We start from the raw sequence: 27,466 nt of genomic DNA on the forward strand, positions 1-27,466 counted from the left end.
GTGCCCCGGAGGGTGCTTGGGCTGGAACAGGGGGCCAGTGGAGAGCGAGGTTCTGCAGTGGCCCCAAGACTCGGGTCGTCCTGGCGGGAAACAAGGAGCATTGAAGGACCCCTGGCAGAGGGGCACCAACCCGCAGCCCTGAGGAGGGGGTTGAGGGGCGGAGCCACCTCTGTGGAGGGGTGCTGCACTGCAGTGTACCCGACTGACTGAGTGAAGCTCCCAGCACGGCGCTAACCAGGCCTTGCCTGGCGGCCTTCGCACTTCAGAGGGCAACTCCTGCTCCTGCCTTGGCCCAAAGGCAAGCCTGCGCCCACCCTGCCCCATGGTGGTGCACGCATGTGCGTGAGTGGGAAGCCTACCACCTGCTCCGGAGAATGGGGGCCAGTAAAGAATAGGAGCAGGGGGCGGGGGCGAGGAAAGAATGTGGAGCGTCTGCGATGAAGAGGTGCTTGAGGACGAGGCTCGGAAGCCTGACGGGAAGGTTTGTTCTGTTTGCCCCGTGGCTGCCCCTTAGGAAGGGCAGAGAGCATGGCTGTGAGGGCTCCCTGCACCCTGAGTCAAGTTCCGCAGCCAACTTGAACTGGCCTCAGTTTCCTGGTCTGTAAAATGAATTAAGTGTGTCCCAGTGCCTTCACTGAGCTTTGAGGGCCAATTGAGATAATATATAAAGAAAATGAGGGAAGAAGTAAGAAAGAAAAGGAAGGACTAGCAACACAAAAGAAAGATTGGAAGGAACCTGTAAACCTATCATCACTTAAATAGGGAATATAGTCAACAGTGTTATAATGGCATTATGATGACAGGTGGGTACTGGAAATATCGGGGAACACTTTGTAAAGTATATGATTGTCTAACCACTATTCTGTAACTAATATAAAACCTGAAACTAATACAAAATAATACTGAGTGTAAAGAAATGAAAATAGCAGTGAAATTTTTATAAATTTTAAAGTTTAAATAAAGGCTGTAAAGGAAGGAAGGGAGAGAATAAAATAGTGTTTTTCATTTTACCACATTATTTTCTTTTCAGTACATGAAAAAGACAGTTGTCTTTATATGGTGCTTTTATACTTTTCTAAGTCATTATCTCATTTGATGTTCAGGGCAACTTAAAGACAAGATAATTATTCCCTCCACTATTCAAAGAAAGGAAATCTTGATGTCTGGCCCCAATGATACAATCGTCAAGCCCTTATTGTAAAGCAGAATTAGTGAAATTTTCTTCGAAGGGTCATATCTATACTAATAAAAGCCTTGGGGGTGATCAGGCCAGCAGGGGAGGGCAGTTGGGGGCAATCAGGCAGGCAGGGGAGCAGTTAGGTGTCAATCAGGCTGGCAGGGGAGTGGTTAGGGGTGATCAGGTTGGCAGGCAGAAGTGGTTAGGGGAAATCAGGCAGGCAGGCAGGCAGGTGAGTGGTTAGGAGCCAGCTATCCTGAATTGTGAGAGGGATGTCCAACCGCAGGGATCGGGCCTAAACCGGTAGTCGGACATCCACCGAGGGACCCCAGATTAGAGAGGGTGCAGACCAGGCTGAGGGATACCCCCCATGCACGAATTTTGTGCACCAGGCCACTAGTTATCTACACTAATAAAAGAGAAACATGGTAATTAGCGTACGACCGCTACCCTTCCCATTGGTTAATCAGCATATCCTTATGCAAATTAACTGTCAGCCAAGATGGCGGCCGGCAGCCATGCACTGAAGCGAACAGGGAGGCTTGCTTGCTCCAGTGACTGCAGACTCCAACGTTCCCCACCTGCCGCTGCCGGCCTCTCAGCTGCAACTCTAAATGTTGCCAATATAGAAGCTAAACAAAATTCCAGAAACCAGCTTTCAGTCAGCCGGCCTTCAGCCAGCCTGACCGCAACATTGTATCAAATACAGAAGGAAAAACAAAGGCCAGAAACCGGCTTTCAGCAGCTGAGGCCTCAGAGCTAAAGCTGGCCCAGAATAAAAAAAAAAAATAAAGAAAATAAGGAGCGGTTGGGAGCTTTAGTCACCCATCAACCTGAAAACGGCCCTCAGCCCCTCAACCAGGCTGGCCAGGCACCCCAGTGGGGACCCCCACCCTGATCTAGGACACCCTTCAGGGCAAACCAGCCGGCCCCCACCCATGCACCAGGCCTCTATCCTATATAGTAAAAGGGTAATATGCCTCCCGGCACTGGGATCAGCAGAGCAGCGAGGCTCCCGGCACTAGGATCAGTGTGACAGGAGGCAGTGCCCAAACCCCCTGATCGCCCTGCGGCTCTGTGTGTGACAGGGGGTGGGGCCACAACCTCCCTATCTGCCCTGCTCTGTTCCTGACAGGGGAAGGCACCCCAACCCCCTGATCAGTCCTGCTCTGTGCCTGATAGGGGGGAGCTCCCCAATCCCCTGATCACCCTGCGGCTCTGTGTGTGACAGGGTGTGGCGCCCCAACCCCCCCCCCCCCCCCGCCCACGGGCCCTGCTCTGTGTGTGACAGGGTAGAGCCATAACCTCCCCATTGGCCCTGCCCTGAGTGTGACAGGGTGCAGCGCCCCAACCCCCTGATCCACCCTGCTCTGTGTGTGACAGGGGGCGGTGCCCCAACTCCCCTATCGGCCCTACTCTGTGAGTGACAGGGGGAAGCTCTTCAACCCCCTGATCGGCCCTGCTCTGTGTGTGACAGGGTACGGAGCCCCAACCCCCCTGATGGGCCCTGCTCTGTGAGTGACAGGGGGCAGTGCCCCAATCCCCTGATCGGCCCTGCTCTGTGCGTGACAAGGGGTGGTGCCGCAACCTCCCCATCGACCCTGCCTTGAGTGTGACAGGGGGCGGTGACCCAACCCCCCAATCGGCCCTACCCTGAGCGTGACTGAGGGTGGCATTGCAACCTCCTGATCCGCCCTGCTCTGTGCATGACAGGGGGCGGCGCCCCAACTCCCCAATCGGCCCTGCTCTGAGCCTGACCAGGGGCAGCACCTAGGGATTGGATGTGCCCTCTGCCACCCGGGAGCAGGCCTAAGGCAGCAGGTCGTTATCTCCGGAGGGGTCCCAGACTGCGAGAGGGCACAGGCCGGGCTGGGGGACCCCCCTCCCCCCCGAGTGCACAAATTTTTGTGCATCAGGCCTCTAGTAGATAATAATACTAGAGGCCCGGTGCACAGATTCATGCACTGGTGGGGTCCCTCAGCCTTGCCTGCACCCTCTCGCAATCTGGGACCCCTCGGGGGATGTTGGACTGCTGGTTTGGGCCTGATCCCTGCAGGCTAGGTCAAGGGACCCCACCACTGCAGAACCTCACTCTCCATTGGCTTCCTCTCCCTTCCTCTCTGAAATCCATAAAAATATATTAAAAAAAATAAAGCCCCATACTCTTTGCAATTTTAAAAAATCTTAAAAAAAGAGGCCCACACCAAGACACATCATAATTAAAATGTCAAAGTTTAAAGACAGACAATCTTAAAAGTAGCAAGAAGAAAGCAATTAGTTACCTAAAAGGCATCTCCCATCAGACTGTCAGCTAATTTCTCAACAGAAACTTTGCAGGTCAGAAGAAATTGGCACAAAATACTCAAAATGATGAAAATCAAGGACCTATAACCAAGATTACTTTACCCAGAAAAGCTATCATTTAGAATTAAATAACACATAAAGAGCTTCCCAGACAAGAAAAGCTGAAGGAGTCTATCACCACCAAACCAGGATTATAAGAAATGTTAAGGGGACTTTTTTGAGATGAAAAAAGGAAAAACTATTAAAAATATGAATAATAAAATGGCAATAACTATGTATCTGTCAACAATAATTTTAAATGTAAAAGGATTAAATGCTATAATTAAAAGATGTAGGGTAGCTGAATGGATAAGAAAACAAGGCCTATACATAAGCTGCCAACAAGAGACCTACTTCAGAGCAAAGAACTTACACAGAGCCTCTACTCCTGCCTCCACTGGTGGCCAGTGGAGCCAACTCAGCATGGCTGCATAACCAAGCCCTCCTCTGGGGATTTGCTGCAGGCCCGTGCCACCATGAAACACCTTAACAAAGCTCTGCTAAAGGCACTGCAGCAGCGCAATACTGAAAATGAGGGTTCATTATCATCTAACCTGAACACACCCTTCCCCCCCTACCACTGCTTTAATGATCACTATACCTATTGGGTTATATTTTACCATAAATCTTATATTTTTGAAGATGCCTTTGAAATTTGCAATAGGGACAGCTATTTTTATACTGCAGTTGTTATAGTGGTCACCATTCACTTGGTGCTGTTTCCCTTTCTACTGTATGTGACCTGGAATAAAGACTCAGGATAGTAGTGTGAAAACGAAGAGGATTAGAGTGAACACCACTTTTGATAACATTAAATTTTTTTTTTAAATTGTAAATGCAGGCCGTGGCCAGTGTGGCTCAGTTGGTGGGGCATTATCCTGCGCACCGAAAGGTTGCTGGTTTGATTCCTACTCAGGGCATGATCCCTGTAGGGATGTGCAAGAGGCAGCCAATTGATAATACCCTCTCATATCAATATTTCTCTCTCACCCTCTCCCATTTTCTCTCTCTAAAAATATTTTTCAAAAATTTCATTAAAGCCAAAACCAGTTTGGCTCAGTGGATAGAGCGTCGGCCTGCGGACTGAAAGGTCCCAGGTTCGATTCCGGTCAAGGGCATGTACCTTGGTTGCGGGCACATCCCCAGTAGGAGATGTGCAGGAGGCAGCTGATCGATGTTTTTCTCTCATCGATGTTTCTAACTCTCTATCTCTCTCCCTTCTTCTCTGTAAAAAATCAATAAAATATTTTTAAAAAATTTCATTAAAAATGGTAAATGTGTCTGGGATACTGATGCTTTCAATAAAGTTGAAAAAATTCTTAAAATTGCTCTTTCTATTACAATTGTTTGCATCATCAATTTTAAATTTTGAGCCTTTCATTTGCAAATGAGAATTTGGAAATATTAAATTGGTTACAAATAAGTATGTTTAATTATACATTATTCTGAGAAAAATTGTTTATTTTACAACAAAAAGGTTTCATAGCATTTTGTCTTTTGGTTGTTTTTGAGTTTTACTTTTCTGGATATGTTAAGATGTACACAGTGAAGCAAACCTAAACTATATTTCTCACTGGAATACTTTTCCTAACTATCATGAAAGTACCAAGTCATTAGATTTTGGGTTGTAAATTCCTATAAAAAATTGCTTAAATTGTGGATGTTGAAATTCATCGTAATGTCACTGAGAAATTTCAAATAAAGTGTAATGCCTATGTAATAGGAATGTTTCATTGCATTATTTCATGGGAAAAGTAAGCTGAATTTCATCCATTTTCTACAAACTCATTTATTGAAGAATTTTGACAGCAAAGCAAATCTAGCTGCCTGGACACTGGCCTGTTCCCTAAAAGCCCCTGCAGATCAGCCTGTGCTTTCTGAGCAACTCTTTAAACAGCACACTGTGCTCTGTTGTTCAACAATGAAGTTATACTTTAATTAATAGGTTTGTGTAAATTCTCTTTAAATTTGTTTTTACTACTGTTTTATAAAATGTGTATGATAGGAATTTATATTTGAATGTTTATTTTTACACACTTAGGGAGTATAAACAATCCTGGAAATAGATTATTTTTATCACCCAGAAAGTTTTCTATTCTAGTCTTTTTAATCAGAGCAGTTATATCCCAGATATATATATATCCTATCTAATAATAGACAAACATGGTAATTAACCGTACTCCGACATGCTTCCCATTGGCTAATCAGGGCAAATTAACTGCCAACCAAGATGGTGACCGACAGCCAGGCAATGAAGTGAACAGGAGGCTTGCTTGCTCCAGTGATGGAGGAAGCCAAAGTTCCCCGCCTGCCACAGCCCAGCTCTGAGCTGCACTCTAAGCAACTATGTTGCAATTATAGAAGCTAAACAAACCCCAGAAACCTGCTTTCAGGCAGCCGGGCCTCAGAGCTGTAGTTGCAACAGTGTTTCAATTATAGAAGCTAAACAAAGCCCAGATACCTGCTTTCAGCAGCTGAGGTCTCAGAGCTGGAGCCGAGACTCAGAGCTAAAGCCCGCTCTCAGCTCCAGTGACAGCCATAGAAGGTAAATAAATCCTAGAATAAAAAAAAAATGAAAAAAAGGAGAGGTTGGGAGCTTCAGTCACCTGTCAGCCTGAAAACGGCCCTCAGCCCCTCACCCCGACCGGGCCTCTAGTATATATCTACACTAATAAAAGAGAAACATGGTAATTGGTGTACGACCGCTACCCTTCCCATTGGCTAATCAGCGTATCCTTATGCAAATTAACTGTCAGCCAAGATGGCGGCCGGCAGCCATGCACTGAAGCGAGCAGGGAGGCTTGCTTGCTCCAGGAACTGCAGACTCCAACGTTCCACCCCCGCCTCACTTGCCGGCCTCTCAACTGCAACTCTAAGCAACTATTACTATGTTGCAAATAAGAAGCTAAACAAAACCGGCTGTCAGTCAGCCCCGGACCGCAACATTGTATCCATGTTTTCAGCAGCGAGGCCTCAGAGCTAAAGCTGGCCCAGAATAAAAAAAAAAAAGAAAACAAGGAGCAGTTGGGAGCTTTTAGTCAACTGCCAGTGGGAAAACAGCCCTCAGCCCCTCAGCCAGCCTGACCAGGTACCCCAGTGGGGACCCCCACCCTTATCCAGGACACCCTTCAGGGCAAACCAGCCGGCCCCTACCCATGCACCAGGCCTCTATCCTATATAGTAAAAGGGTAATATGCCTCCCGGCACCGGGATCAGCGGAGCAGCGAGGCTCCCGGCACCGGGATCAGCGTGACAGGGGGCAGCGCCCAAACCTCCTGATCAGCCCTGCTCTGTGCCTGATAGGGGGGAGCTCCCCAATCCCCCGACTGCCCTGCTCTGTGTGTGACAGGGTGCAGTGCACCAACCCCCTGAACGGCCCTGCTCTGTGTGTAACAGGGTAGAGCCATAACCTCTCCATCGGCCCTGCCCTGAGTGTGACAGTGGTGGCGCCCCAACCCCCTGATCGGCCCTGTTCTGTGGGTAATAGAGTGTGGCGCCCCAATCCCCCTCCACGGGCCTTGCTCTGTGTGTGACAGGGTAGAGCCATAACCTCCCCATTGGCCCTGCCCTGAGTGTGACAGGGTGCAGTGCCCCAACCCCTTGATCCGCCCTGCTCTGTGTGTGACAGGGGGCGGTGTCCCAGCTCCCCTATCGGCCCTGCTCTGTGAGTGACAGCGGGGAGCTCCTCAACTCCCTGATGGGCCCTGCTCTGTGAGTGACAGGGGGCAGCGCCTCAACCCCCTGATGGGCCCTGCTCTGTGCGTGACAGGGGGTGGCGCCGCAACCTCCCCATTGACCCTGCCTTGAGTGTGACAGGGGGCAGTGCCCCAACCCCCCAATCAGTCTATCCTGAGCGTGACTGAGGGTGGCATTGCAACCTCCCGATCCGCCCTGCTCTGTGCATGATGGGGTGACGCCCCAACTCCCCAATCGGCCCTGCTCTGAGCCCGACCAGGGGCTGCACCTAGGGATTGGGCCCTGCCCTCTGCCACCTGGGAGCAGGCCTAAGCCAGCAGGTCGTTATCTCCCGAGGGGTCCCAGACTGTGAGAGGGCACAGGCCGGGCTGGGGGACCGCCCCCCCCGAGTGCACAAATTTTTGTGCACCGGGCCTCATATATATATATATATATATATATATATATATATATATATGTATATGTATATTTTGCTGGATCCAATTTGTAACATTTTGTTGAGGATTTTAGCATCTGTGTTCATCAGGGATATTGGCCTGTAATTTTCTATCTTTGTAGTGTTTTTATCTTGTTTTGAAATTACAATAATGCTGGCCTCATAAGAAAGAGCCTGGAAGTCTTCCTTCCTCTTTACTTATTTGAAATACTTTGAGGAGAATAGGTGTTAGTTCTTCTTTGAATGTTTGGTAAAACTCCCCTGTGAAGCCATCTGTTCCAGGACTTTTGTTTGCGTTGATTTTTTGGATTACTGCTTCAATTTCATTAGTTGTCTTGGTCTATTCAGATTTCCTGATTCTTCCTGGCTCAGATTTGAAAAATTATATGTTTCTAGGAATTTGTCCAATTTGCCCAGGTTGTCCAATTTGTTGGTATATAGTTGTTTGTAATATTTTCCTACAATCGTTAGCATTTCTGTGGTATCAGTTATTATTTCACCTTTTTCATTTCTGACATTATACATTTGTGTCCTCTCTTTTTGTTTCCTGATGAATCTGGCTAAAGGTTCATCAATCTTATTTATCTTTTCAAAGAACCAGCTCTTTGCTTCATTGATGTTTTGTATTTCTTATTTAGTCTCTATGCTGATCGTAATTAATTCCTCCCTTCTACTTATTATAGAATTTTCTTGTTCTCTTTCTAATTCTTTTAGTTGGAGGTTTAAATTATTTATTGGACCTTTTTCTTTTTCTTGTTTCTGGAGGTAGGCATGTAGTGCTATGAACTTACCTCTCAGGACTGCTTTTGCAGTTATTTTATTTTATTTATTTTTATATATTTTTATTGATTTCAAAGAAGAAGGGAGAGGGAGAGAGAGAAACATGAATGATGAGAGAGAATCATTGATTGGCTGCCTCCTGCACGCCCCCTACTGGGGATAGAGCCCACAACCCGGGCATGTACCCTTGACTAGAATCAAACCCAGGACCCTTCAGTCCACAGGCCGATGCTCTATCCACTGAGCCAAATCAGCTAGGGCCAGATCCATCTCTTATATATAACATAAATTTTACAAGAGCTGGGTGAAGCAGCACATTAATACCTGAGCGACTTTTTAAATTTTTTTTTTTTTGCAGGGGAAAACACCATCTGAGAAAATAAGTTATTTTCAGGGACTTTAGGGACCTAATGATAAATATTACATGTAATCTATGAATAGCTTAAAACCTTATATATTTATTAAAATAGTATTTCTTGCCCTTGCCAGTGTTGCTCAGTGGTTAGAATGTTGGCCCACACACCAAAGGATTGCAGGTTTGATTCCTGGTCAAGGGCATGTACCTGGGTTGCAGGTTCGAGCCTGGCCCTGGTTGGGGCTCGTGTGGGAGGCAACTAATCGATGTGTCTCTCTTATATAGATGTGTGTCTCTTTTATATAGCTGTTTCTCTCTCTCTCTCTCTCACCCTTTCTCTCTCTCTCCTTCTCTTCTTCCCTCCGTCCCTCCCTCCCTCCCTTCTCTCTAAAAATCAATGGGAAAAATATCCTCTGGTAAGGATTAACAACAACAACAAAATAGTCTAGAATTCTTAAAATTACCATCTCTCCTGGCCATGGTTTTCTTGTCTGTTTTGTTGCTATGCGTACTTAAAAGTAATTCCTGCATTCCTTTTAAGATATTCTACAAGTCATATTGGTCAGTTATAGAGACTAGTGTTTGTTTTTCTTACTGAACATTAGTAATAGCAATAGTTAACATCTGCACAGCGCCTTACTGTTTGCAAAAAATTCACATATTCTTGTTTAAGTTTTGCATTGTGAACCTGTTAGAATTAGATGTGTCTTGACATCATGCTTAAAAGTGTCAAAATCTTTAAGTCACTAAAGTCATTGGATATGCTGTCATCTTGAATAGTGCCCTAAATACGGATGGGCTTTAGATGTGGTACATTGAAAGCTGTGTGTAATTATCATCATGGAAGCCTTGAGTTCATTAGTAACTTGAATCAGATTTCTTTTTGTTAAGTGATGCTTTTTAAACCATTAGCTGGAGGGATTTTTATATTCATTATATTCTAGCCTATAATTTGTATAAATTTACATTATGTTGTCATTAAAAAAAGTGTTTGTAATGCCAAAAAAAAAAGGACACATACAGACTGAAAGTAAAGGGATGGAAAAAATATTTTATGCAAATGGAAATGAAAAAAACTGGGTAGCAATACTTTTATCAGACAAAATATACTTTAAAACAAAGGTTATAATAAGAGACAAAGAAAAATAGTCCATAATGATAAAGAAATCAATCCAACAATAAGATATAAGCTTTGTAAACATTTTTGCACTCAACATAGGAGAACCTAAATATATAAAGCAAATATTGAGAGGCATAAAAGGAGAGACTACCAGTAGTACAGTCCTAATTAGTCCTAATTAACACGCATTGATATCAATGGATAGATTTTCCAGACAGAAAATCAATAAGAAAACAATGGCCTTAAATGACATATTGTTCCAGATGAATTTAATTGACACCTTTAGAACATTTTATTCCAAAGAAGCGGAATATACATTTTTCTAAAAGTCCACATAAAACTTTTTTTAGCATAGACCACATGTTAGACCACAAAACAAGTCTCAGTAAATTTTAGAAGATTGAAATCATATCAAGCATGTTCTCTGACCACAATGGGTGAAACTAGAGATCAATTATGAGAATAAACAAAGAACACAAATAAATGCAAGCTAGGTAACACCATACTAAACAATGAATGAGTTAACAATGAGCTCAAGGAACAAATCAAAATATACTTTGAGACAAATAAAAATGAAAACATAATGACTGGAACCCTATGGGTCACAGAGAAAGTGGTCCTAAGAGGGAAATTTGTGACAATATAGGCTTATATTAAAAAAACCAAGAAAAATCTCAAATAAATACTCTACCCTTACACCTAAGGGAACTGGAAGAAGAGCAAAAAACAAAATCAAGGGAGAAACCAAGATGACGGCATAGGTAAACACCTGAAATTGCTGCAGCGCACAACCACTTCAAAACTACAACTAAAAGACAAAATGGACATCACCTAGAACCACAGGAAAGCTGACTGAGGGGAAATTCTACAACTAGAAGGAAAGAGAAAAGCACACTGAGACTCAGAGGAAGTGTGGAAGTAAAGTGCAGAGGTACTGAGTCGCCCACGGAAAGGGCTGGCAACTGAGGATGTGGTTGTCTTTTTCAATTGGGAGGGAGACATAAGCTCCCAACTGCTCTGAACTCAAGTTCCAGGCAAGTCTCTGGGGACCCAGACCAATAAGGGGAGAAACTGGACTGTCTGGCATCGGGCAGAACTCCAGGGCGGCTTTCTCTCAGAGGTGCTTGCAGCGATTACCGCGGGACACTAAGACCCAGGGCCTCTTAGGGCAGGGCTGAGGATCAGCCATAGCTGTTTGCTCCACCCTGTTGATTCCCTGAGACTCCGCCCCACCCAAGCTGTGCTCAAGGCTTTTGCATATGAATGGCTGGCCCTTTGCAATCTAAAATTACCTAACAAACTGCAGCTGGGTCAGAAAGACCCAAAACATCCAAAAGAAGGCCCAAGGCCCCACAGCAGCTTGCATTGCTTCACAGCTGGGCCTCATCTGGGCACCTCCAAACCCCAAACAAAGAAGAGGAATCTGCAGATATCTCCATAGCTCCTGCTGGGTAGCCTCAGGCAGAGGCTAAATTAGCACCTCCTTAGAGATCCAAGAGCCAGTTTAACCAGTGGTCAGAGTGGGACCATCCAGATTATAAATCCTCAGATCCATAAGGCACACACTCAGGGGGCAGACTCAGAGAGTACCAAAGCCCCTCTGAAGCAAGTCTTGCCCCAGAAGGGTGTCTCCAGCACAGAAGTTCTCCCACTGTAGACACAGCTGATTCTCACAGCCAATTGGCCTGGAGGTCAATTCCTCCCAGTGATACCAACAACAATCAAGGTTTAACTACAACAAGACTGTGCACACAGCCCACAAAGGGGTGCTCCACCTCAGGTAATTGGGGAGGCTGAGCCACTGGGCCCTATAGGACACCTAGCAAAGAAAGCCACTCTATCAACACAGGGAAGCAGCCAAAATGCGGAGACAAAGAAACAGGTCACAAATGACAGAAATGGAGGAAAGCAAACTACTGGATGTAGAGTTCAAAACCATGGTTATAAGGTTTTTAAAGAATTTTCTAGAAACCGCCAATAAATTTAGCGAGACCCTTGATAAATCTAGTGAGACCCTCGAGGATATGAAAAAGGACCAACTAAAAATTAAGCATACACTGACTGAAATAAAGAATAATATACAGAGATCCAATAGCAGACTAGCGGATCTCAAGAATCAAGTCAAAGATTTGAAATACGAAGGAGCAAAAAACACCCAACCAGAAAAACAAAAAGAAAAAAGAATCCAAAAATATGAAGATAGTGTAAGGAGCCTCTGGGACAAATTTAAGCATACAAACATCCAAATTATAGGGGTGCCAGAAGAAGAGAGAGGGCAAAATTTGAAAACCTATTTGAAGAAATAATGACAAAAAACTTCCCCTACCTGGTGAAAGAAATAGACTTACAAGTCCAGGAAGCGCAGAGAACCCAAACAAGAGGAATCCAAAGAGGACCACACCAAGACACATCGTAATTAAAATGCCAAGAGCAAAAGACAAAGAGAGAATCTTAAAAGCAGCAAGAGAAAAACAGTTAGTTACCTACAAGGGAGTACCCATATGACTGTCAGCTGATTTTTTAACAGAAACTATGCAGGCCAGAAGGGAGTGGCAAGGAATATTCAAAGTGATGAATAGCAAGAACCTACAACCAAGATTACTTTACCCAGCAAAGCTATCATTCAGAATTGAAGGACAGATAAAGAGCTTCACAGATAAGAAAAAGCTAAAGGAGTTCATCACTACCAAACCAGTATTATATGAAATGCTGAAAGGTATTCTTTAAGAAGAGGAAGAAGAAGAAAAAGGTAAAGATAAAAATTATGAACAACAATTACATATCTATGAACAAGTGAATCTAAAAATCAAGTGGATAAAAAATCTGATGAACAGAGTAAACTGGTGAATATAATAGAATCAGGGGCATAGAAAGGGAGTGGACTGACAATTCTCAGGAGGAAAGGGGTGTAGGGGGTGTGGGAAGAGACTGGACAAAAATCATACACCTATGGATGAGAACAGTGGGGGGGGGAGTAAGGGCAGAAGGTGGGGTGGGAACCAGGTGGAGGGGAGCTATGGGGGGGAAAAAGAGGAACAACTGTGATAATCTGAACAATAAAGATTTATTTAAAAAAAACAAAGTCAAATGTGAGAAGAAAGAAATAATGAAGATCAGAGTGGAAATAAATGACATTGAGACTAAAAAAATACAAAAGATCAATGAAAGCAAGAGCAGGTTCCTTGAAAAGATAAACAAAATTGAAAAACTTTAACTGGACTTATCAAGAAAAAGAGAGAGGCAACCCATATAAATACTAGTAAAAGCAGAAATAAAAGAGAAATGACAACTGACATAACAGAAACACAAAAGAGTATAAGAAAATACTATGAACAATTATATACTAACAAATTGGACAATCTGGAAGAAATGGAGGAATTCCTAGGAACATACAATCTTCCAAGACTGAATCAAGAAGAAACAGAAAATCTAAACAGATAGATTACTACTAACAAAATCAAATCAGTAATAAATAAAACCTCCCAACAAACCAAAGTTCTGCACCAGATGGCTTCACAGGTAAATTTTACCAAATATTCAAAAATGAACTAACGCCTATCTTACTCAAACTATTCCAAGAAAGAATTAGCATCATTAAAGTGTCCGTATTACTCAAAGAAATATGTAGATTTAATACAATCCCTGCCAATGGCATTTTTCATAAAATTGGAACAAATAATTCTAAAATTTATATGGAATCACAAAAGATCCTGAATAGCCACAGAAATCTTGAAAATGAACAAAGTTGGAGGTATTACGCTACCTGATATCATGCTATATGATAATGCTATCTATCTATACTAATAAAAGCCTAGGTGGCATCTCGCCCTTGCGTCATCACAAGATGGCCGCCACAAGATGGCCGTCATCACAAGATGGCTGCCACAAGATGGCCATCCCCATGTCATCACAAGATGGTCGCCACAAAGATGGCCACCCCCATGTCATCACAAGATGGCCACCCCCAAGTGGTCACAAGATGGCCACCACAAGCTGGCCGCCCTCACATCATCACAAGATGACTGCCACAAGATGGCCGGCAGGAGAGGGCAGTTGTGGGTGATCAGGCCAGCAGGGGAAGGCAGTTGTGGGAGACTGGGCCTGCAGGGGAGGGCAGTTGGGGGGACCAGGCCTGCAGGGGAGGGCAGCTGGGGGTAATTGGGCTGGCAGGGGAGTAGTTAGGCATCAATCAGGCCAGCAGGGGAGCGGTTAGGGGCAATCAGTCAGGTAGGCAGGCGAGTGGTTAGGAGCCAGCGGTCCCGGATTGTGAAAGGAATGTCCGATTACCGGTTTTGGCCTGATCCCGTAGAACATCCCCTGACAAGTCCCAGATTGGAAAGGATGCAGGCTGGGCTGAGGGACACCCCTCCAGTGCACAAATTTTGTGCACCAGGCCTCTAGTCTATACTAATGAAGGAGTAAAATGCTATTTAGACCGGGAGACCTTCCAGAGACCTTCTGGACAAAGCCAGGGGCTTGGCCAGCCTACAAACCGATTCCAAATGGCTCTCAGCCACTCACCCAGGCCGGCCACACCCCCCAGCAGGGACCCTCACCCCGATGGGGGAGTGGCAAGCCTGCAAACGGCCATCATCCCCTCACCCAGGCTGGCCACACCCCTCCAGCAGAGACCCCCACTCCTATGGGGGCATGGCCGACCTGCAAATCCCCAGTGGCCCTTCGCCCAGGCCGGCCCTGTCCCCCAGTGGGAACCTCCCACCCTGATTGGGGTGTGGCCGGCCTGCAATCCACTCCAGGCCCCTGGCCCAGGCCAGCCCTGCCCCCAAGGGGACCCTCACCCTGATGTGGGACTCCCTTCAGGGCATACCAGCCGGCCCCCACCCATGCACCAGGCCTCTATCCTATCTAATAAAAGAGAAAGATGCAAATTGACCGTGGCCCCGAACGCTTCCCATTGGTTAATCAGGGAGATATGCAAATTAACTGCCAACCAAGATGGTGGCCGGCAGCCAGGCACCTGAAGCAAACAGGAGGCTTGCTTGCTCCAGTGACGGGTGAAGCCAAGGTTCCCCTCCTGCTGCTGCCGGCCTCTGAGCTGCAACTCTAAGAAACATTGTTGCAAATATAGAAGGTAACCATTCCCCAGAAACCTGCTTTCAGCCAGCCGGGCTTCAGCCAGCAGGATTGCAACAATGTTACAATTATAGAACCCAAACAAACCCAGATCCCTGCTTTCAGCAGGGGAAGTCTCATAGCTGGAGCTGAGCCTCAGAGCTAAAACTGGCTCTCAGCTCCAGTGACAGCCATAGAAGGTAAATAAATGCCAGAATAAAAAAGAAAAAGAAAAAAAGGAGAGGTTGGGAGCCTCAGTTGCTCCCCAGCCTGAAAACAGCCATCATCCCCTCACCCAGACTGGTGAGGCACACCAGTGGGGACCCCCACACTGAAGCAACAAGATGGCGGCTGATTTGCATACTGAAGGCAGGCGGCAGCGGGAAAGGCTGTCCGAGGTCCGGGACCGGATCTGTGACCCTGCTGGGCAGGGGGCAGTGCTTGAGGCTGTCCACAGTCTGGGACTGGGATCTGTGACCCTGCTGGGCGGGGGGCAGTGCTTGAGGCTGTCCATGGGACCAAGACACGGATCTGTGACCCTGACGGGTGGGGGGCAGCGCTTGAGACTGTCCGCGGTCCCGGGACCCGGATCCATGACCCTTCCCGGCGGGGCGGCAGCTCGCACAGGGGCAGATCGGCCAGGGTTGGGCAGGGCAGGACACCTGGCTTCCGTCCAGCTTCAGTCACTCTGGGCAGGTGAGCGGTGCAGAGAGCCTCTGGACAGGGGAGGCAGGCCAGTGGAGGGCGGCCTGTACTCCCCACATGGCAGTGGTGACAGCTGTGAGGCGCCAAGTGGAGCCTGCAGGCTGAGCTGAAGTAGCACCTGCAGGCCATCAGTGCCCAGGAGTGGCTGTGCAAGATCCGCCTCCTGGCCCAGAAGGTGCAGGATCGCAGGGACAGCCACCGTAGCGGGCCAGACTGACGTCCTCCTGGCCGCACCATGGGGGTTTGTGGATCTGCAAAGCCAGAGGCCTCCGGTGTGCACATACCCCCTGGCATGCGAACATCCCCCAGCACACTGTCACCCTCTCGCGCCTGCAACAGTTGCAAACCAAGGCATGCACAAGTTCCCCCCGCCTCTCCACCGCACTTCCATCAACCCGGCATGCCTAACACCCCCACAGGATGTGCACACATCCCCTCTGATGCGCTCACATCCTTTGGAGAGTGTCTGGGTGTTCTGGGTGCTGAGAGTGGGCGCCTGTGAGATGATAGTGAGAGGGCGGAGTGGTGATGCCTTGTTCCCACGGAGGCCAGTGCACCTACGAGATCACCTCTGGGGGGTTAATGCAGGTGCTGAGGCAGGAGCAGGTGCAGACAGACACACCTGGTGGGTGCGGGCGGCCCTGGCTGAGGTGCCTTCGGTCAGTGTTCAAGATCAAGAGCCCAGAGGCAGAGAGGAATTCCGTCCTCTCAGTGAAACAGTGGGATAGTCGGGGCGACTGTAGAGGAGGAATGTGCACTTTGGGTGCCAGCACCCATGAGTGAAGGCTGCCCTGACTGAGCCTCGCTTGCTTGGGGCCTAGCGCACTCCTGCCAGGCAGTGGGTGACAGGAAGTGCTTTTCTGAATTAATGAGAGAAAACGTTGATTCTCCTGCTGCCCACGAAGGCGGAAAGTGATGTGGGGAGACATGTGGGGAGTGAGCGAGGTTCCCTGTTTGGGGGTTCCAAATCTGCTGTTGGTTTCTTTCACCGCTGACTAGAGATATACAGGGTGTCCCCCCAAAATGTGTACACACTTTGAATAACTACTAATTCCAATGGTTTTAAGCATAAGAAAGAAACAACAATGGAGCTGTTATCCGTTAGAAGTGTGGCCACAAACAGGTAGTTGGACATTCCCTGAGGGGGTCTCAGATTGGAGAGGGTGAAGGCCAGACTGAGGGGCCCCTTTCCTCCCCCACCCACCCCAGTGCACGAATTTCGTACGCCGGGCTACTAGTCTATACTAATAAAAGGGTAATATGCTAATTAGAGTGGACATCGTTCTGGACAAAGCCATGGTGTCAGGGCCAAGGCAAAGGTAGTTGAGGGTGATCAGGCCGGCAGGGGAGAGCAGTTAGGGAGATCAGGATGGCAGGGGAGAGCAGTTAGGGGGATCAGGCCGTCAGGCAGGTGAGTGGTTAGGAGTGAGTGGTCCCGGATTGCGAAAGGGATGTCTGACTGGAGGTAAACCAGCAGTTGGACATCCCCCAAGGGGTCCCGGGTTAGAGAGGGTGCAGGCCGGGTTGAGGGACACCCCCCTCCCATGCACAAATTTTATGCACCTGGCCTCTAATATATATATATATGAAAAGCCAGAGACCAGAACACCATAATGACTGGAATGACCGATCACTATGATGCCCACTGCGGCCAGTGAACTGGCCAATCAGGGATCAGGGGGTGGGTCAGGCAGCCAACCCCCCATGACCCTTCCCCCCCACCAGCCCTGCCCCCAATAGGCCCGCCCCACCCCGATTGGCCCGCAGCCCCTCTCCCCACCTGGCCCCACTCCTGATCACCACCCCCATCCCAATAGTGGGCAGGGCCGGCCAGCCAACCTCCTGCAGCCCCTCCCCCTGGTCAACCCCACCCCAAATGGGCCCTGACTACCCCAATCTGCCCACAGGTCCTCCCCCTGGATGGCCCCACCCCTGATTGCACCCATACCCCAATAGGGGGCGAGGCTGGATGGCCAACCCCCTGCAGCCCCTCCCCCTAGCCAGCCCTACCCCCAATGGGCCCCTATACCCCAATATGCCCACGCCCCCCCCCCCCCCCCCCAGCCAGCTCCACCCCCGATCAGCCCTCCCACTCTGATCAGGGGCAGAGCCGGCTGGCCAACCACCCATGGCCCCTCCTCCCAGCCAGCTCTGCCCCTGATAGGCCCCCCTGCACCAATCGGGGGTGGGTCTGGCTGGCCCACCACCCAAAGCCCCTCCCTAGGGCCGGCCCACCCTCAATTGGCCCCCCCACCCCAATTGGGGGCAGGGCTGGCTGGCCAATTGCCCGCGGCCCCTCCTCCCAGCCGGCCTGTCTCTGATTGGGCTCCAATCGGGGCAGGCTGGTCAACCAAACTCCCGTCATCTCCTCCTCTGACAGTCCCGGCCCAGATCTGCTGAGTGGGGCCGGGCCGGCCATACCCCACCAGTGCACGAATTCATGCACTGGGTCTCTAAGTAAATAACCAGTATGGTACTGGCATAAAGACAGATGTATAGATCAATGAAACAGAATAGAGAGCCCAGAAATAAACCTACTTCTATATGTTCAATGAATCTATAATAAAGGAAGCAAGAATATATAATGGGATAAAGACAATCTTTTCAACAAATGGTGTTGGGAAAATTGGACAGATACATACAAAACAATGAACTAGACCACCTTCTTATAGCATATAAAAGAATTAACTCAAAATGGATTAAAACCTACCTCTGAGGGCTGTTGTGAGAATTCAGTGACATAACATTTGAAACTGACAAAACAGGTGCTCTGTCCCATTTACATTAAAAAGATAATCCTGGGAGGGAGCTGATGGGCAACATATTCTGTGCCTGGAGCCTTATCCAGCTCACTGTGACTATGGAGACAGCTGGACCTCTTTCTCTGCTGCTCCCAGAGAGATAGGTGATGAATCAGTGCCCCAGAAGGCAATCTAGGCCTGGAGATCTATCCGATTGAATTATGCCACCTGGAACTCAGATAATTTGTACATTTGTTCTCCAGCCAACTTGGAGTATTAGGTGGTAAAAACAATATGGCAAGTGTTTCTTCAAGAGCCTTTTATAAGACTGTCTGAGAAGATAACCTCCCCTTTGAGGAGTTCTCTGTTTTGCCTTCCTCTCAAATGGAAGGGCCCAAGGATAAGGGCCAATGTCATTGCCTTCTTGGGTGGCCTGACTTAGACATGCAGCACAGGCTTATTGTTAGGTAAGCACTGAGAGAGGCAATTCATTTAATGGCATTTTATTATGAGTTTAGGTGCAGCTCAATTTATAAGTTTTCCTTTCAAAACTATTCAGCCATTAAAACTGCATAATCTTGGGAGGTTCTGAAGACACATAATTATACATGTTTTCCCCTCCAAACATTATCTCTCATGGTTATTCATGGAGAGTGAAGCAGTGTTATAATTTGCACAAAGGTCTGGCATATCTGGCCCCCTTATGTTTTCCTCTCTGAGAAGGATGATGATATCTCAGAAGTCACTGAGGAGGGGGATTTGAAGCTTGAGGGCAGAAAACGTTGTCCCAGGTTCTGATTCCCTTGCTTTGGCTTCTAAGATGGAGCCTGAGGCTCGGGGCATGAAGAGGGTTACTTGGCACCCAGACAGGCAAATGTGTGTTGACTAGATAGTTACATTGTGAAGAAAGCAAGGTTTGTCTTTGGAAACTTCCAATCCTTCATTTCCTTTTTGTAAATCACTACTCCCTTTTATCAGTCTCTCCACTTTTAAAGATGCTCCACCCAGCCCTGCCCCTTGAAGAGCACTCCAGGCCATAGGCCACTGTTCTCAAATTTGACTGCATATTAGAGTCATTTGGGGATCTTAAATACCCAGCTGCCCTGGTGGAACATCAGATCAATTATAACAGAATCTAGAGGGAGGAGTATAGGCATCAGCATTTTTTAAGCTCCTGAGATGATTCCAATGTGCAGCCAGTATTTAGAACAGCTGGTCGGGACCAGTGGTTCTCTAAGGGTGGTCTGTGAGTCACAGAATCGCTTAGGGTGTTTGTGGAAATTCTTGAGGACAAAGACCTATGGGCATTGAATCTCAAGAGGGAATCAGGAAATTTTGTATTTTAACAAGTTCCCTAGGTGATTCCTAAGCACCCTAACGCCCGAGAATCACTCAAACCTTTCACTAGTTCATATGACAATTCTCACTCCCCATCGTCATACTAGTGTTTCAGTTCCTCAAATATAACGAACTTCTTCCATCCTCTGGACCTTTGATCATTAGAGTTGTTCACTTGGAAAACACTCTCCTCTTTCTCTCTTTGTCATTAGGGAATTGGCAAAGATAACAATGATGAAGCTGCACTCCCAAAAAATCATTGCGAAGTGCATGTGTTGGGGCAGAAAAGAGTAGACACTGAAGGGCCATGAACCCCAACCCCTGGGACAATCTGGTTTACTAAGTTTCCTAGCTGTCACTGGAAGTCATAGAGAGATTGCTCCAGAGACTGTGGGAGTAAAAGCCAGTAGTTTTGATGTAGGTAATGAAAGGAGGGAAGACTTAAGTGATATGCCACCGGGTCAGATGCATTAAAGTGGAAGTCATAGGCAGCCAGCAAGAGGTTGTGCTAAGAAACACCTTAATTGTACCTAGCAGGACCAGGAAGATGTAGCACTTTCTGGGAATGGGTGCCACCAGGAAGAGAGGGACTAAGGGGGAGGGAGACAGCAAAGGCCAAGGCTGGGTGCACCCAAATGGAAGGAGAGCCACTCTATTTCAAATGGATATTGCGGATGGGAGAACAGGGAAAAGTTATTTTAATCTCTCAAGTCTAGTGTAATTGAGAAAGTGTAATTTAATTTACAGCTAATTAATGTAACTGTCAGCTGAAGATCTTTTAAGACAACTTCTATTTTTTTAGGACAGTGTTTTTCAAACTTTAATGTGTGTACAAATTAATTTGGGATCTTATTAAAATGCAGATTCTGATTTAGTAGGACTGGGGTGGGGGCTGAGACTGCATTTCTAATCAGCCTCAAGGTGCTTCTGGTCTGAGAACCACACTTAGAGCAAGGAAGTTTAAACATTTGGGACTAGTAAAGTGGGCTCATGGGACAGCCAAGTCCAGAAAAGACTACTGAGTCATCAACTTTCATGTTAGGTTACACATAGATTCAGAATTAAGTATGTGCATGCATTCTAATCCTCTGTTTTTAAAAGTTCATTTTTCATTGTTGATAGTACTACATATGTCCCCTATTTTACCCCCAATTTCCCCCTTCACCCAGCCCTGGCTCTACCATAGAACTTCGCTACACTATTGTCTGTGTCCATGGGTTATGCATATATGCATATAAGTTCTTTGGTTGATCTCTTCTGTCTTCCCCACAACCCTCCCCTCTGAGATCTGTCAGTCTGTTCCATGCCTCTAGACCCTTTTTGTTTGTCAAATTTTTCCCCTAGATTTCACATATAAGTGAGATCATGAGATACTTGTCTTTCTCTGACTGGCTTATTTCACTTAGCATAATACTCTCCAGGTCCCTCCATGATGTCTCAAAGAGTAAGAGATCCTTCTTTTTAACAGCCGCATAGTATGCCATTGTGTGCATGTGCCATAGCATTTTTATCCACTCATCTACTGATGGGCACTTGGGCTGTTCCCAGATCTTAGTTATTGTAAATAATGTTGCTATAAACATAGGGGTGCATATATTCTTTCTGATTGGTGTTTCAGTATTCTTAGGATCTATTCCCAAAAGTGGGATGGCAGGGTCAAAAGGCAATTCAATTTTTAATTTTGAAGAAACTCCATACTGTTTTCCACAGTGTCTGCACCAGTCTGCATTCCCACCAGCAGTGCACTAGGGTTCCCTTTTCTCTACATCCTCTCCAGAAGTTGCTGTTTGTTGATTTATTGATGGTAGCCATTCTGGCAGGTGTGAGGTGATATCTCATTATCATTTTAATTTGCATCTCTTGGATGCTTAGTGACATTGAACATTTTTACGTATGTCTATTGGCCACTTGTATGCCCTCTTTGGGCTGGGTTCTGTAGGAGTTTCCCGGTCCCGGTCAGGATGGTTTAAACAGACTCATATTGGGGATGGTGCCCATAGCTTATAGGAGGGGTGGGTGGGCACTTCTCCTTCCAGTGCCTCAGCTCTGCCTGGGTCACTGGCACCCCGTTGTCCCATTCTACTTCTCTTGATGTATGATAGCTCTATTTTAACCAAAATACTCGTATAGCTGGAACTCCTCAATTTTGACAAACCTGATAAGATAAATGTTACTGCCATTTTGCTAAGTTAATGGTGAGATAGTAAATATTGACTAGACTATGTTTTTGTGCCTCACATACGGTGAGTTATTAAATACACGTAGACTTTAGACATGAGAAAATATTTACACGATTTTTTTTTCTGTCACCCATGCACAGACTCAGTTGGTGAACTGTCTTTCAGAAATGGAAGGAGAGAACACTGAGTAAAGAGCAGTGTTTGGCAGCTGAGAGTTTAATTACTGGAATTTTATTAGGAAACCCTCAGTGACTGGATTTTGCAAGAGAATCAGTCTGGGCTGCTAACTTGTTCTGAGCATCTGCTCTGGTCTGTGGGTCATGAGGCTGGCAGGGATGTGCTGGGCAAAACAATGCAAAGTTCACTAAGAGAACGCTGCTGGCATTTCATCCACATGGCCAAAGGTTAGAACAAAACTTCTGCAAACCCTTCATTCAGAGCTAATTTTCCACGAGCTCCCAAACGTTTACAACTTTGTTATAGCATTTATTACATTCTGCTTTTTATTATGTTTTGTGTGTATGCATGCACACGTGCACATTATCTCCTTGCTGGATTAACATGTCTCCTTAGACATAAAGTGGAGAATTTGGAATCAGCTTGAGGGGCCATCTCAGTTCATGGTTCTTTGTCAAATAATTTGAGGAAACTTAAGAGGAGAATCTATGTTTCTATGTTTTGCTGTCCAATGTTCAATACCTTTACTAGAGTAGGAACTTGATAAGTACCTATCAAGTTAAAATTAACATTGTGTGCACAAGAAGTGGGTATAATATTATTGTGGCCTTATGCGCTAAGGCAAATGATTTAAACCAGAGGTTCTCAACCTGTGGGTCGCGAGCCCTTTGGTGGTCGAACAACCCTTTCACAGGGGTTGCCTAAGACCATCCTGCATATCAGATATTTACATTACGATTCATAACAGTAGCAACATTACAGTTATGAAGTAGCAACGAAAATAATTTTATGGTTGGGTCACAACATGAGGAACTGTATTTAAAGGGCCAGAAGGTTGAGAACCACTGGAAACTATTATGCACTGAGGAAAGCTTAAATATCTCTTTATGAGCCACTAAGACTACTAAGCATCTGTTGAAAAGATTGAGGCAGATTAACATGTACAAATATGGCACAGTCTCCAAGATGCGATAAGTGAAAAAAGTGAGTCGCAGAATGATGTGTAATAAGTAAGTTTGTAATATAGTTTGTAATTTAAAAAGGTGTGCATGTATAATGTGCAGAGAATATTACTAGGAGAATACGAAAGAAGTTGGTAACAGTAGTTGTTGACTAGAAGGGAAACTGGAGGACTAGGACAGAGATACTGGTGGTTGATAAACTAACTCTCTGGAGATTTTAAAAAAGCTCCCATTTATAGAGTTAGATTATATCTGTGGTGTAACTACCCCCATCATGGGCAATTTCAAGCAAACAATGGTTTAACCATAGGCTCACAAAATTGGCTTCAAAGCACACCACTAGACATGGGGGTGGGAAGGTGGCCTACTTTCCATTGTGGACCCTTTGGTACAATTTTAATTCTTGATGCCATACTTGGACTGACTATTTAAAATGTAGCAATAAACTTTAAATTTGAAAAATGATCATGCTGAGATTGCTGCATTCCTTTGTCCTTTTCTTCTTCAGGAGAGTCTTGGTTTTCCTTTCTTGAGAGTACTTATTCTGCTATCCAGAACTCGTTCAGGAGACCTATCAGTGCAGTCTTGCGCAAAAAACAGTTACTATTTGTAACCCCTTTATTTGTAGGGAAGTGCAGAGCTGCAGGAATGTTCTGGCCAGGAATGAGCCATCGCCAAAAGCTGCTGCTAGTGCAGCCAGGACACACAGCTTACGCACAAAAGCCCGGCCTCCTGGTAAGAAAGTGACCATGCTACATAGATGCTTTTCCGTCACAGCAGCCCACCTGGCGGGGAGCCACTGCAGCAGAATACCTCAGCAACATCCCTTCCCTCAGCCTGCCAAAGTGAGGCCCAGCCAGGCTAGGGAGGAGACCCTTGGCACTGCCAATCCAAAAGATTCCTTCTCAAATTATGCTAAAAGCTGTGTGGCATCAATATCCAAATCTGGCTTTTGTTCACGACTGGGTTCAGTGTGTTTCTGAGAACTTGTGTCTCCACTCTAATTTTAGCCTTTGCTTTGTCAAACTACCTCCAACCTATTCTTCAGTTTTCAACCAAAATATTTCTTAGACTGTTTTCTCTAAGCTCAAGTCTGACCCTGCCCTTATTAATCACTTACTGCACTTCCTGATCAATGGACTGCAATGCCTGTCTCACTTATAGGCATATTCCCCAAACTTTGCATAGTGTCTGCCACTCAATTAGGCACTCAATGAGTGCTGGCTGAATGAATGAATGAATAAGTTATAAAACCATCAAAGGACATGCAATAAAAGGAACATTTTATTTGGAGAGATTTTGAACATTAGCTTCATTTTCAATTAAGGCGGTAACATTCTTCCTGCAAGCAAATGGAAGAGAATCATCGGAGGCTACATTAAGTGCAGAGTAAGATAAAACCAACCACTTAGCATTCAGATGCCACAGAAGCCACACATTGGCTTCCTGAGCCCACTGCCAAGGAACAGATTTGGGGTGATATTTCCAATTGCTTTGAGAAATAGCTAAGTTTCATGACATACCACCGCTAAAGAAGATACCTCACCGATGGGCCCTTTCAGCACTATAGAGAAAGTCTAGCGTTGGTTCATAATGTCCTGTTGTTTTTTAGCTTTCAGTAGCTTTACATGAAATTGTATAACCTATTAGGTTTGCTCAAATTCACACTGTCGCTTTGGTTTTATTTAGAAATTCTTTAAATACCCAGTAAATTAGATCTTTGTAAAGCAACTTAGCCAGTTCTTATCCAGTTTGACATATGACTAGGTATGGGTAGGGGTGTGTGTGTGTGTGTGTGTGTGTGTGTGTGTGTGTGTGTGTGTGTCGGTGATGGGGGATAAGCTGGGGTCCCTGTTCATTGGCACATATTGTCCCCTGGGAGTTTGGGGGTTGTAAAAAGCTTTTACAGTACCAAAAAAGTAAACATTGATAATATGGCCTGGCAGCAATCAGATACATTAAGATCTCAGAGCAAATTAAAGCAGAGCAGGATTGTTCCCACTCCCCAGATATTTAGGCATGCCATGATAACTAGGACTAACATGCAGGGCTCAGGACATGGAGAGGCAGCACCAAAGGATAGATAGATGCTTTTTTGTGGCTTCATGCTGGCCCCTGGTGGTTTGCTGCTCAATTACATTCTGCTTGGATCTAACCAAGAGCATAATATTAAAGGTGTTAGAAACAAAACAAAACAAAACAATAAATAAATAAAAATGTTAGATCTGGTATGAGCACAAATCTTAGGGTTAAAAACAGAAGGCTTCCTACTGGCTGAAAAGAAAACTAAAAACTGATTACAAATGGGACCCTAGTTCTGAGGAAAAGCTCTGATGATGAGTCTTACTTTCCTACAGGTTCCTGGAGACTATTAGGACCCCAGTAGCCTGACTGATTTGTCAGATGCTCCAAATGGCCCAGAGGCAGGAATGGTCTACAGTGGTGGGTCACGGAAAAGGCACAGTTCTGAGAGGGTGGATAGCAAAGTCACAGGGAAGTAGAGTGAAGGAGTAGGGGAACAGAAAGAGAGGCTTGTCACAGATCAAAGGCTGGCCTCCAGAAACAGGTTTTGGGACTGGTTTGATGATTTCCTCTGCTGATCCTCACCTTAAACAAAAACGCAGCCAAATTAAGCTGGTTGAAAGACTATATTAAAATTAATAACACTGCAGCTTCTATACTTGACTAATGGCAGGAAGCAGGAATGGTACCAGGAAAATAAGTTCTTTTTTTCTCTAGATTTTCAAAGAAGCAATAAATTCAATGGTAAAAAAATATTTGTAAGGAATTGGATCTTTTGCAAAGAATGAAGCACTTTTTGTTAACTACAGGAGAGGCTACCTGGCTGAACAAATATACACTTTTTTTGGAATCTTGTATGATGTCACCAAGTTGAAAAGTTTGGAATGGCTTGAATCATCTCTGTGCTTCCTAGGAGCATCTAGTGCTGAGCAGTCAGGTGTGCCACCTCCAGCCCCACTCCACTGGGCCTTACACCCTCTTCATTCCTTTCCCCATGAGGCAAGCAAACACTGTCATGACCATTTTGGGGTTCACTTCAACCAGGTCTTCTGGAAGGGCATACACTCTTGCTCCAATTTTTCGGGCCATAGAGATGGCATACCTAAAAGGGAGAAAACAAGAAGAATGAGAAGAGCCAGAGCAACAAAGTATGAAGGGGACCCTCAGGATATTGGTATAATCATTCTATACCGTACACTACTGCAAACTATATATAACACAAAGCTCACTCCTGGTATGGTTAGAGCCAGTCACTGACATCCTCTCACTTTTATGGGCAAATCTTGGCTTGATAAAACTCCTGACTCCATCAGACTTGCTGTCTACTATACCAAATGTATTACTTGTCCTTAGATATTTTCCTAGCTCCTGCCACTTTGGATGCTTTCATCATGAGTATTTTCTTGGGCTATATAGCAGTAGAAAAGAGTCATCAAACTGGAGAAGAATGTGTGCTAGGAAAAGTTAGCAGTCTATATTTCACCTACAAAAGTTTACAGACTATATTTCAATACTTTGACATTACAAATCAATTATTTTATTCCTTGTTCCATTCCAGTTCTTGTGCACATATACATGTATTTATTTATGTTGCAATAACACTAGAATAGCCAGAGTTTTATATTATACATTTTCCACATAAAATGATCATAGTTGCATCAGAACATTTTTGCTCTATTTATAGCTATAGAAGATAATTAGCTTAATCTATTTTCAAACGTGCCTACATTACTACCTGTCACTTCTTTCATTCACTTTGTTTATTATCCAGTAACTTACGATGACTACTCCAGAGATTCTCCATTGTTCCCAAGGCCCCATCACTCCTCCTGTTCCCCTAAAATAACTTTATTTTTACTTTATGGATCAATTAAATTAAGAGTACCAGGCTGGGGTAGTCCCCATTCTTCTTGTCCATCTCTCAATCAATTCCTCTATATTAATTATTAATGAAATAAATGTATCTTCCATTATAAAATATAAAGAAAAAACAGAGCTTCAAAAATCATGCACAACCTTGCCACCATAACATATTTAAGATTTTTTTTTCATAATTCCTTTTACCCATTTTAAAAGTAAAAGTATCTCCTTGATAGCACCCTGTACTCCCCCTTCCATACCACCCATCACACTGTATTGTAATTGTCATTTAATTATTTATCTTCTCTTCATTATGTTGTGCTAAACATCAGCATACCAGAAACACAGGTCCCCACTTCCCCAAACTGGGATCAGAGAGGACACTGTTGGGGTTGAATTGTGTCCCTCAAAAAGGGTATGTAAAAGCCCTCTCCCCTAGGACCTCCGATTCTGACCTCATTTGGTATAAGGTTTTTAAAGATGTAATTAGTTAAGATGAGG

General features: G+C 45.5%; 1 protein-coding gene across 1 annotated transcript in view; it reads right to left on the reverse strand.

Moving 5' to 3' along the window:
• Positions 1 to 24,349: 24,349 nt before the first annotated feature.
• The window catches only part of LCP1 (lymphocyte cytosolic protein 1), a 69,250-nt gene continuing 66,133 nt past the window's right edge, over positions 24,350 to 27,466 (reverse strand). The window contains exon 16 of the mRNA XM_070409152.1: positions 24,350 to 26,207. Within this exon, the coding sequence (XP_070265253.1) occupies positions 26,075 to 26,207 (133 nt within the window). The 3' untranslated portion in view covers positions 24,350 to 26,074. The remainder of the gene's footprint in view (positions 26,208 to 27,466) is intronic.

Source organism: Myotis yumanensis, unplaced genomic scaffold (genome assembly GCF_028538775.1).
Source record: "Myotis yumanensis isolate MYYU_CA2020_CCGP unplaced genomic scaffold, mMyoYum1.0.hap1 SCAF_3, whole genome shotgun sequence".
NCBI classification, from domain to species: domain Eukaryota; kingdom Metazoa; phylum Chordata; class Mammalia; order Chiroptera; family Vespertilionidae; genus Myotis; species Myotis yumanensis.